Raw genomic sequence first — 12450 nt, 5'->3', positions numbered from 1 at the left:
AGTGTTTGAACTTTCCATGTCTTGTATTGCTGTTACTATTAAAACAAAGCAAACTGAAGGCCACAGACCTGGATGCGGGTGCCTTACACAAGCATTTAATAAAAGTCCAAACTGACCTGTCCGTCGTTCTCAAACCACACAGTCCGCATGTGTGTGTTCTCTAAAGTAAAGATTTCCAACTAAACTAAATGTCTCTCATACCGTTCCAGAGCTAACTTTATTCCCCACCCTGGACCGTGAACAAACCAAGCAGGATGTCATGATGGTTCGTTTCTCAGAAGCGTCCCCATTTCCAGCAGCCTCTCTGTGAAATGTCCGCATGGTGACAAGTCCAAGAGCAAGTCCAAGCCTTCTTAAGTGAGCAATGCACAGAGATTACTCTGCTTGATCCTTCAAAAGGTTGCAGGGTCAACAGGTATTTGCTCCAAGCCTGCACTCCACCGGCAGCTTTGCACTTTTCAGTGAACATAGGGTGCTGTGGTGCTAGAAAAACCTTGAGTCCATGAACGCAGAGATGGATCACATCTATGGTTTAAACATGAGAAGCTGGAATAGTGACGTCTGAAGAATACAAGAGCAAATGGATCTATTCAGAGTTAATGGTGGCCCAACTGTCCGGCCCAACGCTGATGGAAGATTGACAGTCAGAGTCTCCTGCTACCTGCCTCAGACCAGCTGCCCACCCTCCACTACAGACCACAGTGAAGTTTACATAACTATTAATCTAATTGTGTCTATTATTATTATGAACCTTAATGAACAATCTCCCATGAGCTGTCCCAATGATCTGTTCTGCTGTCCTGACCACACAATGCAGATCCTTTCTCTGAGACCGTACAGCTGGAATACCACACAATTGGGAGAGGATGCCCTCAATGGTGCTGCAGTAGAAGCTTTTGTGGAAGTAGACCATTTTCAGCTTCAAGTAGTACAGCCTTTGTGGTGCATTCTTTGAGTATGAGGTGTTAGGAGACCATGGTTGATGTTTGTTAATGTGGACACTGAGGTACTTCACTCTCCACACATTCTACAGTCAGTGTCATTTATTTGTGGTTTTGACCAGAGGAGGAGGATCACCCTTGGTCTTGGTTCTTCCCAAGGTCTCTTCCCCTAGCTTTGAGGGAGTTTCTCTTACCACTGTGGTCTTTAGCTTCCTCTTTTTTTTTTATTTCAGAATTTCTGCAAAGCTGCTTTGCGTAATCAGTTGTAAAAAGCACCATACAAATAACTTTGACTTGATTTGAACAGACCTAACTTTTCCTAAGCAGGTTGTTTTTAATTGATAGTAAAATAGCAACTTAAAGAGCAACAGAAGGTTCAGTATTTATCATGCAGCAAGGGTAAATAAGAACATAAGAGCATGATCCCATGGCACTGCACTCTTGAAGGCCTTAGGGTTGGACCCATTAAAATGTACAATCCTGCTACTGGATGGCGAAACTGGATGGGAAGCAGATGTTAAGCAAACGCTTGTGATCTCCTCACCATCATTTCCCTGTTCTTCAGGTGGCTCCAGGAGATTGAGGAACTCGACATTGACGTGCACCTCCACCCCCAAAATCAGACTCACCTTCAGCAGGATCAGCTGCAGCTGACGAATACCTGAAAACCACAGAAGAACAAGAACATCATAACACCACAACAAAACAGTAAAGTATTAAGAGCTTTACGTGTATGAAGACACTGGATGATCGACACTTACTGATATGGTCTATGGCTCCAGCACAGAACTTCCCATAGAACTTCTTCGCTCCAAGGTTCCGGAGGTCTTGAATGGTAAAAGGCCAAAGGTGGAGAACATTATTCCTGGAGAAGGTGTCTCTCTTCTCGATCACCACAACCTTGGCTCCAAGCAGGGCTAGCTCTATGGCTGTACGCAATCCACAAGGACCTCCACCAATGATCAGACACTGAAGACAGATGGATTGAGGAAGGTAAGCAGAGCCATAAACATTGGGACAACACTGGTTATTGCTCACTGGAGACTTTCCCCAGATACAAAAGAAAAAGAAGACTATGAACTTGATCAGTTCAGTTATGCGTAGACCACCTTAGAAGGATACGCCGGGTTAGCGTAAGGTCCACATTTGTGTGTTTATACACACACTCCAACACTCTGAAGAAGGAGTTCATTCACCTTTGAACTGATCTTGGTCAACACTTTGCAGCAGCAGCCAAATAATTCCTCATGTTTTTCACTGGTAGTTCTAATCTGGGCAAATCCAAACAAGTTCACAGTATCACCTAAAGTACTCTCAAGAGGATTTAAGTCTTGCATGCAAGCTTTAAATGGTCCATGGCGGCCAAGCAAGGCCCAGCAGACTGACGGCCTGTTCGAACAGATGAGTTGGAGATGTCTGCATGCACACTAACACACTAACAGCTGCATGGAAGTGGTCTGGATTAAGTGATCAGAGGGATCTCATAAGTACATACAGACTGTTTTTGTACAATAAAAGCATGAGTCATGGGTACTGTCATCTGTGGTGTTTACCCTGCACAATAACCAGCTGCTGAGTCCATAAAAGGCTTTAACTGAACAATGTTCGAGACAGTGACCTAATGACGTTGCATCATGCTTTATTAGGAGGAGTTTGATTAGATAGGGAAGGGCTGGGAAGACTAGCAAGGTGTGTCGCTACCAAGCCAAAAAAGGAAGTGTTGAGAAAGGTGTAAAGGCAAAGACTGCTGATTGGACTGTACTTGGCAAATTTTAGGTCCATATACATTCAGGTTTCTGGGTTTTTGCACAGAGCAGCATCACGTCAATGATAAGTAATAAGTAACAGATCATCATCATAGACCCGATAGACCTTGTAGGCCAATGATTTATGGACATAAGAAAAATGCATGTCTAATTTTAGTTTGTGAACTGTTTTTAAACTCTGAAAGTAGCACTAGTCTTTGGGCCTGTTTATACCTGGCTGTAACAGACATATTGTATCTGGATCTACATGGATCAGATTCTGTTCACACAGGTTATTAAAATGCGACCCCAGTGTCACCAGATGAGATGAGATTTTCCTTTTCAGGTAAAAAGCCTAAATTCAGCCATGTCACTCCACTGCTGCGTTCTCTCTCCACTGGCTTCCTGTAGCTGCTTCCTGCATCAGATTCAAAACCCTGACGCTGGCCTACAAAGCCAAGACTGGACCAGCCCCTCCGTACTTGATGGCAATGGTCAAAAGCCGGTCTGCACCAAGAGCCCTTCCAGCTTCAAGTACGGCTCGGCTCGACCCGCCATCCCTCAAAATCCACGGAAGACAAGCGTCCAGACTCCAGGTGTAACGAGCTGCCCCTGGGTGTCCGAACGGCTGAGTCGCTCGCTGTCTTCAAACGCAGACTGAAGACCCACCTCTTCAGAGAGTACTTGGACGAATAGTTCTATGGTCGCCTTATTGTATTGTGTTTAGTAATGTCTAAGCTTAGAGGTATCCTTTGAATTATTAGCCTATTCTAACTAGCTAAGGTTTCTTTCTTGGGTAAATAGCAAAGCACTTTGTAAGTCGCTCTGGATAAGAGCGTCTGCTAAATGCCATGAATGTAATGTAATGTAAAAAAGCCACACCAACCCGTACATCACACATATTTTACTTCCTGTTAACAACAGCCTCTCATCAAAAATGATCCTTCTCTGGGAAACTGAACAGATTAGAGGAGATTTCCCGCAGTCCCATAACGAAAGTGAGAACGCAAAAGAGAAGCCAAGATCCACAGTGAAAAGGTTGTTTTTTCGAGCATGTACGGCCTTGCAACCTCATAACGAAAATATGCTCTGTAACACAGCTCTGTGTCTCAAACCAGCTTCCCCATCAAGCTACATCATCTCAGTAAAGCATGACCGCACTAGAAACCAAGAGGTCACTGTACTGCAATGCTGTGGTATCTCTGTGTGGGCATAATGTGGGGGCTTCCTGCGAGAGTCTGACCAGGTTTCCTGGGCACCAACACTGGAGGAAGTACCCCTCCCCTCTGAAGGCCGCAAATGTTTGTTTCTTTCCAGTCTGGATGGCATTTAGAAGAGCGCTTAAGTACAGAAAAGCTAACAGAGACTCCCTCTGACCCACAGAGCCAGGCTAAAGGATTAGGCTAAGCTCCCTCAGGCCTGGGGGACTACCAGGTGTTCAGAGACTGAGAAAAGAGCCAAGAAAAGAATCTGGGTGACTGAGATCGGATATTTGCTGAAATTGTCCTTTTAAATGAGGTTAAGGTGATTATATTAATAATCAGGTAATCTACAGATTCTTTTTGACTCATAATTGAGCATTCAGAGTTTAAAATAATACCGAAACAGAGCTGGCATTGACGGTACCAGGTACAGTACCACACTAATTACAGTCAATGGAGCATCAACAGGAATCTGAAGCTGTGGTTTTAAAAAGGTACACTTGCTACATAAAATGCTGCTTTAAATGGATTAAAAATAATAAAATAAAATAAGGATCACTATGTGGAAAAACAATGATATAACCAAGTGTATAAACCACTGTGTCTGATTACATACACAATATTAAAATGCTTAAAATAGAAATTCCCTAAAAAATGCCAATATTTTGAAAATCAATGTGCAGATTACAGATTAGCCCATGCTGAACTTTAAGAGCTTTACATTGACCAAGAACTACGTTCTGTTTGCGAGAACAAGGTTAAACATGTTCATTTCCCAGATAAACAGACAGGCATGAACATGCACACATTCACGTCCCCAGACACAAGAGACAAAGCACATGAACTGTAGTACATACGCAAACAACAACCTACCATTTAAGCCAATTCACAACACTGACCTACTGCTATAGTAACACATTAAACTGCTGTATTTACTACAGACCAATAAAACTCCAGCATGTTCTCGTAGCTCTCTTAGCAGCCTAGCTGTGGTTGTCCCAGTTTACGGCCTCCTATCAGCTCCTTATCAAAGTCCTGGGGAGCAATGAAGTCATGCTAGCACTACACCACAGAACCTCAGCGTTTACAGTCAACATTCAGGTGATTTACACTCGCGTGAGCAAAGCTGGGGACTGGATTTAAAGTAATATTTTATATTAATGAACAGAGTAGATAGTTGCTGACGTTTTACGGCCTTGTTCATGTAGGGCCGAAGCAGATTCTAGGGAAAAAAAAAAACATGCTCCAACACACCTCACCTTCGTCAGCTCTGCTAATTAACAACCCATTCATTATTCACAGCAATGGACACACTGTTTATAGGTCAGCGTTACAGTGGGTTTAGTCACAGTAAGTTAACTCCTAAAACCCTGTACCTAGGCCCACCCTTCAGTTCTTCAGCCTAATAATTACATAATTAACATTAACAACAGTTTCATGGACCCGAAAATAGAACCCTGTGGGACCTTGTGCAAAGCAATAAACCTAGGTTTCAACAAAATAATGCTCCATGATCTCTTAAAAAGTGTAGAAACTTAATCTTCATTAAAGATATCACTACAGTCATGGCAAACCAGTAAATATCTGAATATTCTGGAACGTCAGTAAATGCAGCTCTCGACTGACAACACTGCACACTTGCTTATATACAAATAAAGATAAGCTGATAATCTATTAGATTTGCTGAAATTTAAGCATGTATTTGCACTTGCCATGTTTATGTATTTTACTGACCCGGTATGTCAAGAGGCTAAAAAGAAGCTCTTAAGGAGCCACAGGCCCACTATGAAGCCTGCAAAAGCCACTGAACCTTATAACAGACACTCTGACCAGTTCGACTGTCACTTCAGTGACCATGACAAAAGGGAACACACTGATCCCACAATGTCCACTTCCTATACTCACAGGACAAAAACAAAAAAAGAGAAGAGCAGAAATATGCATCAGTATCACATGCAGATCAGTTGAATCCGGCCAAAATGATTTGACTAACAAAAGACGTGCAAATGAGCTGGCATTTGACTGCTGTCTCTCGTATCTAACCAACTTTTCCTGTATTTTACAACAACGATGTTCATACTGAGCACAGCACAAAAAGACCAAAGCTATTAGTTCAACTGTTGATGAGATTCCTACAATAATTATACATCATATCTGCACGGACAAGCATGTCATTTGCATTCAAAATATCACCAAACAAATGTTTATCAAATCAAACTTCTTATTTTCAGGATTGTCCCTGTGTGCACATCCCTGTTTATTGATGGTGGTTGGTGTGGCACAACAGATAACACCACTACCTGCCAGTGAGCTACCACACCACGTGGGAGACTGGGCTTCGATTCCCAGTCTGGGTGACCGTGACCACCAATAAGAGTCCTTGGGCAAGACTCATAACATTACATTGACCCAACTCTGTAATACGAGTAACCCTGTAAGTCGCTCTGGATAAGAATGTTTACCTAAGATATGTATTCAGAATAAACCTGACTTTTTAGTAACATTGTATGTTTTGTGTGCATCTCCAAGTTTGCCTTACCACCCAGTCACGCCACAACACCACAAGCTGTTTGGTCTATGAATAAAGTACTATTGCTATAAATGCAATTACAACATCATTTGAGCCTTTGGAGCAGCAAACCACAAAAAGATGACTTTTTACATTTTCATGCAAGACAGTGTTTGTCAAGCTCAGACCAACCACTCTGTCACACAAACTGGATAAGGTTTTTTTTATTTTATAATTATTATTATTATAATTATTTTTTGTTTTTTTAAACACAATTAATGCAAAGAACTTTTTTTGGCAAATTTGTTGGCATGTGTACTAGGTCAGGAATTTGACTACATGAAAAACTGCGGCCATTTTAAGATGAGATTTACCACCCAGTCACATTTCACTGTGAATATAGCTCCCACGTCAGAAATAAAAAAAGATCATTAGTGATTTTATGCCTGAGGAGGAAAACGTGTTCTTGGTGGATGAAAATATGTGTTGTAGATATAAAAAAGAAAGAAATACATACATTACAATACAATAATACAAAGTTGCAACATGGAAAAGGCACCGGTTTGTAGAATGACTCCCTAAACCACAACAGAGCAGTGAACTGTGTAACTGCAGTGCATGAGTAAATCAACAGCAGTCCACAGAAAAGGATGTATTATGGGTAAAGAAGTGAGGAAATGAGGATGGTATACAAAGAAACCCATGTCTAACCTGCCTTCTAATGGAGACCAAGAATTCCCATTTTAATATATGCAGGAATTTCAGTACACAAAAATGTAGTTCTCATTAACATCCTTCAACATGTAGGCCATCCCCGCATACTGCGGTTTGGAATGGCATGAGTCGGACACAAAGCGTCGCTCTCTGGGGAAAGTTGTTGTGACGAGGGGACTTGTGATTAGGTCAGAAGGATTGGATGACAGGAGGTCAGATTACAGTGCAATCGCCTCATTTAAAATGAAATTTGGAGAACACACACTTACGGCAGTAGGAAGCTCACCATATCTAACATTTTCTTTCTGGCCAGAGTCTCAATGAATGCGGATCAGATCAGATTACAGTGTAGAAAATATCTTCTGCTTAAGTAGCTGGTGTATACCACATGCTTTGATGGGGTAGGAATGTAAACAGTTGGTTCTTTGTTAGTTTTTGAAATATTTCTATGAAATGATTCAGTTATACAGGAAAGTAAAAGGAGCACTTGTCTTCAGCATCTCTGAAATGGCAATCAGTCCATTCCAAGCAGCAATTTCTCTTCTAGATCCAAATTATTCAAAAATTCAAGCTGACCTAAATTTATTATTTTTTGGCATTATTTTAAGCTGGTCTTCAGATTTAGAACTTTTTATGACCAGTGAACCAACAGAAATGGCTAAATTGCTCAGAATAAAATAAACAGCCACATTGGTTTATATTAAATTTAAGTACCAAGTTAAGTAGTGTAGAGACAATTAGTAATTACTTCTATATCTCAAGTATTCCAACATGCCCTGATCAGGTTATTCTGCCCCCCAGATCTGATGCAATCTGTGTTTGTATAAATCATAGTTCAGCAAAATCCCTTAATTTTTAGTATCAGTTTCTATAATCAGACTTTCTGGACTGACTGATTTAGTTTAGTCAAGACTTTTCTTAAAATGATTTTTTATAGTGTTTAGTATCTTCTAATCCAGTCTGACTCTCCTCCCTGACCAATCAGCTCCCAGCTCCTTTACAACACTGCAGTCTGATCACTTCCTGTGTGAGTGCGTGTAAGGTGTGTAGTGGTACACACTCTGATATCTGTGGTTGTTGATCTACTGGTGTGTAGTAACTGGTTTATAGTGGGTGAATGTGCTGTGTGTGATCGGGGTTTCTATAGCGTGTGTATGTGTTAGCACTAGCCTTCACTCGGTTCTCAAAGGAGAGTGGTTCTCCGGTTCTCCTGCTGATAAAACAGAGCGTTTTAGTGAGTTTTATAAAGGGTCAGATTTTATGGTCTGTTTTCATGTCCCACTCTAGAATAGCTCTACACAGAACGTGCACGCTGCTGCCGGCCGGGGAATAATGTCAGTTGCTGGCGCCTTGAGGACACCAGCTGATGCTCTGAACAGGACTCAGAAGTGGATCAGGACTAAAATAGCAAATACCCGATCCATTAAAATATGCCTGATCGGCCCCGATCCACTGGATCGGATCAGGACATCCCTAATATTAACAATATCCAACAGAGCTTACTGTCTCTTTAAAATCAAGCACAAATCACATACCCGTGTGTCGGCACATGCTTTGCCTTTCTTGTACTCCTTGTGGCAGGCTCTTTTGTCCAGCTTGGCCCAGAGGGCCTTGGCCTTCCAGGAGGTGATAGCTGCTTTGAGACTGCTGTAGAAGCCTTGGTGGTCAGTGGTATCCAGCTCCAGCTGCCTGCACAAGACAGTGAAGGCCTGAAGGGTGCCTTTACATGTGGAGGCTTGCACAAAGTTCTCAAAGAGCTGGCTAGCCTGAGAGTTCCTCTCATCCTCAGTCTCCCCCATGGCTTTACTTTCCTCTCTCCCTCCGTCACACAGGGGGCGAGCTCAACGAAAGGATGCGGCTGGCATTCCGGGCGAATTCTGGAAGAAAACAAAATGCTTGTTTTATTTGGCCTGGAAAACACAGAATCACAGGACAAGTGGAGCACAGCAATCAGCTCTGTAGTTTTTTAATTAAATAGGGACTTTTGCAATATATTGGGTTCATAAATTCTGTAGTATGGACTGGTCAGCTGCTGTAATGTAGTGTAGTGTGCACCAACACTTCCTTTCCTTTCCTTTCCTTTTGGCAGGCTAGGGTTCAATTCCCTAGCCAGGCAAGCACACCACACTACACAAACCCTTTGGGTCCTTTGGCAACTCCTAACACTACATTCTCCTACCTGTGTAACACGATTTAGGTGCAAGTCGTCCTGGATGAAAGCATCAGACAATTGCAGAAAATGTAAATGTAAGCGTTGCCAGAATTCAAGCAAAATTCTCATTAAATGTAATGAGAAACTGTAGCTCACGACTGGTTAGTACATCCTTCAAATACTGTAGGTTAAGTTGGTGTGGTCTGAGCTTTAGGACACATCATTTAATCCTTTAAGGTTCAACCGGCAACCACAGCAGATGTAACAGCGTAGTGGATAACACCACTAACTTTGTGATTCAGTCTAATGTTTCAAAACCAGGACCAGCACACAACAGCAGTCTTTGGGTAAGACTTCTAACTCTACACTTGCCTGCCCTTTATTAGATTAGGGTCAACTGTATGGTCACTGAGAAAGCTCTAGTGCTGGTCAATGAAATGCTGTTAGCATCTAAAACACAAGTGCAAAGTACTGAACATACAAATAAATCACAATTGATGTGCAAATGAGGTGAAATGTATAAATCTATAATATAAATATTATATCCGAGACGCTCTGGATAAACCAAACACCAGACATGTAAATGTGCAACACAGTTGATTTCAGTAGCATAGCATTTTAAACTGCAAACTCACTGATGTAGTTAAAGCAACACTATGGTAAATGGGCATTTCTTGCTTCCGGGCTGCCCCAACGGTGTCATTTGCGTTTTATGCCACTCCTAAAGGATGTTTTTCTGGATAAGCTGAGAGATACAGAACCATCACAAAGCCAAAGAAGCATGTGGACCCTTGCAATAGTTATCCTGTCCCCTACAGCCCAGTTACATACTGCAGTTAGCAGCATGCGGAGTCTGGGGTAGCAACGACAGCGATACTATTCTTTAACCAATTTCAAATTCAAGGACTTTCCGTGACTTTTCAAGTAGCAAAAAAAATTAATTCCAGGACCAAAAATGTTCCCATAATTTTTTACGGGAATGTTTAGTCCAAGCTTTCCAGCTGAACGACTGTCCAGACAAAATACAAAAGGACAACAGAAGCTCATTACAATATTTTGAACTTTATATTTTATCTTTAATAATATATATATTAAATAACTATATATTTGATTTTTTTCAAATTTTGTTTATTCATTACTGGATTTTAACATTTATTTTCCATGACTTTCCAGGGTTTTCCAGGACCAGTATGAACCTTGCTTTTACAAGTCAATGAAGCATCAACAGATTTTGAAGCTGCTATTAGAAGTAAAAATGTTACATAATGCTGCTTTAATCTAAACTCCAACCATCCATTAGGTTGCAAGGAAAGAAGGACCATGCACTGCCATGAAATGCAAGTCCAGTAAGCACAATCCATTTGGAAAAAAATGGATATTATAGTCCTACTTTAACTGCATTGGACCACACTGAAATAAGAGGCCAAACACTGTCCAGCACAACCAACCACCAAAGTCCTAAACCTTTAGTACACTAATCAATTTACAATCACAGTGCAACTGGACATCAAGTTAAAGACACCCAGGGCTGCTCTAGATTTCTACACCACCACAGAACCACATTCAGCATTTCAGCATTCAGCTAAAATAGGTCACAGAGAGCATTTCTTTGCCGAATCCAGTCACATCAACTTAGCGGCATGAAGTGCTTGATAGGATTACTGCATGCAGTACAAAGTACAGGAACCAGAACAAAGGAATTTTTGGCCCAGGAGTGAAGGAGAGTTGGGTTTTGCTGAGATGGTGCCATTACAACTAGGCCGGTCACAAGGACTATTTATTTTATTTTATTTTTTTTGGAGGGGGGGGCATTCAATACCATTTTATGCCACTAATTATTATTTTTTAACATATTAGCCAAATAATAATGAATTGGAATTAGACTATGAAAACTATTAAGATACAACCACTGCTGTTAAATTGGATATAGTGGCTCATTCACATTAATGCGCTCTCCCCACCAAGTAAACACAATGGCCCATTTCGTGATCAGCCACACGTTGTGCGAAAAGGCAATAAGTACAGCAGGCCTAATTACAAAGTATTTTAGCATTAATAATACAAACATAAGGTCAAACTGGCCTAATTAGGAAAACAGATCCTAATTAGGCCGATAAGTTTAAGGCCACGGTAAGAAGGTTTATGCTTTCTGCCAGGGTGAACTTAACAAAAGCACCAATCCATCTTGGCTGAATGTCCCCTCAGTCCCTGTAGAGAACAGGACGCCAGCCTGGGTTTGAAAGAGGAGCTCATGGATATGGGGTTATTTGGATGGGTGTATGCAAAAAGATGAGCGAAATCAGAGATAACAAGCTCTGCACTAGCCCCTCAGTTTGCTGCTGTAAGGGTGCTGAGGGGGGCTACTTGATCAATTTTGGCACCCACAGTGACTTCTCATCTAGCAGCCAGAGGGCAACAGAAAAGCAGCGCAGCCTTCCGCATGTCCAGCACTGTTGGATAGACTCGCACGTTATCCTTTAATCTAGTTTTCTTCTCGGTTTCTTTCTTTCCTTTGAATCATAAACTCAACCTGACCTAAATCCTTTGACCTGGAATTCACACAGGACCCATGAATGCAACCTCAAAAATGACCATGATCAGCATGGCCTGGGAAAGCATTCTCCGCTATATTTAACCACAAGCTGAAAACGGCAGTGTGGAACTTGGTGTCTAAAGCAGCCGGAAACACTGGGCAAGATTACAGCTACAGCTATGTGGCCCTGCCTGCTGCATGTATGGCTGTACAACATAACCATAACATAAGCACAACCATGGACTTCTGGACCTGGTGGAATCACACAGCCAGACTGCAGGCCTATTTACGGGGAAGAATATAGACCTGTGTGTTAAACATTTTGGTTCATTTTTCTAACTCTATTCATTCTAATCTAAGGTGTGAGTCCCAATTAAATACAACATTAATTACTAACAAGTACTTTTTAAGTATGTAGTATAGACAAAGTTGAGCATACTCAGACATCCACTATGCATACTCCGAACCGGTCGGTTTTTGAGTGTGGTTACAATGGACACCATTTTCCCACAGCACAATGCAAAACGTAAAGTGAAGAGCTACTCGTCTGGAACAATTTCTAAAAATAAATAAATAAATAAATAAATAAATAAAGACACAAATACAGCGGCAATGGCGGCTGAAAAAACATGGTGTGGAAGCATTGCCATGCAA

At 41.5% G+C, this 12450-nt stretch overlaps 1 protein-coding gene across 4 annotated transcripts in view; it reads right to left on the bottom strand.

Annotated features, from left to right (window-relative positions):
- Window positions 1–12450, bottom strand: part of mical2b (microtubule associated monooxygenase, calponin and LIM domain containing 2b) — a 75498-nt gene that overhangs the window by 48794 nt on the left and 14254 nt on the right. For all 4 annotated transcript variants that reach the window (XM_072662928.1, XM_072662925.1, XM_072662926.1 and 1 more), the window contains exons 2-4: window positions 8647–8988; window positions 1703–1910; window positions 1486–1602 (exon numbers count right to left, since the gene is read on the bottom strand). In XM_072662928.1, the coding sequence (XP_072519029.1) occupies window positions 1486–1602; window positions 1703–1910; window positions 8647–8910 (589 nt within the window). In that variant the 5' untranslated portion in view covers window positions 8911–8988. The remainder of the gene's footprint in view (window positions 1–1485; window positions 1603–1702; window positions 1911–8646; window positions 8989–12450) is intronic.

The sequence above is a fragment of the Salminus brasiliensis genome, chromosome 19 (assembly GCF_030463535.1).
Source record: "Salminus brasiliensis chromosome 19, fSalBra1.hap2, whole genome shotgun sequence".
Taxonomy (NCBI): domain Eukaryota; kingdom Metazoa; phylum Chordata; class Actinopteri; order Characiformes; family Bryconidae; genus Salminus; species Salminus brasiliensis.
The sequence above is the reverse complement of the archived record's forward strand: the minus strand, read 5'-3'. Positions and strand labels throughout refer to the sequence as shown.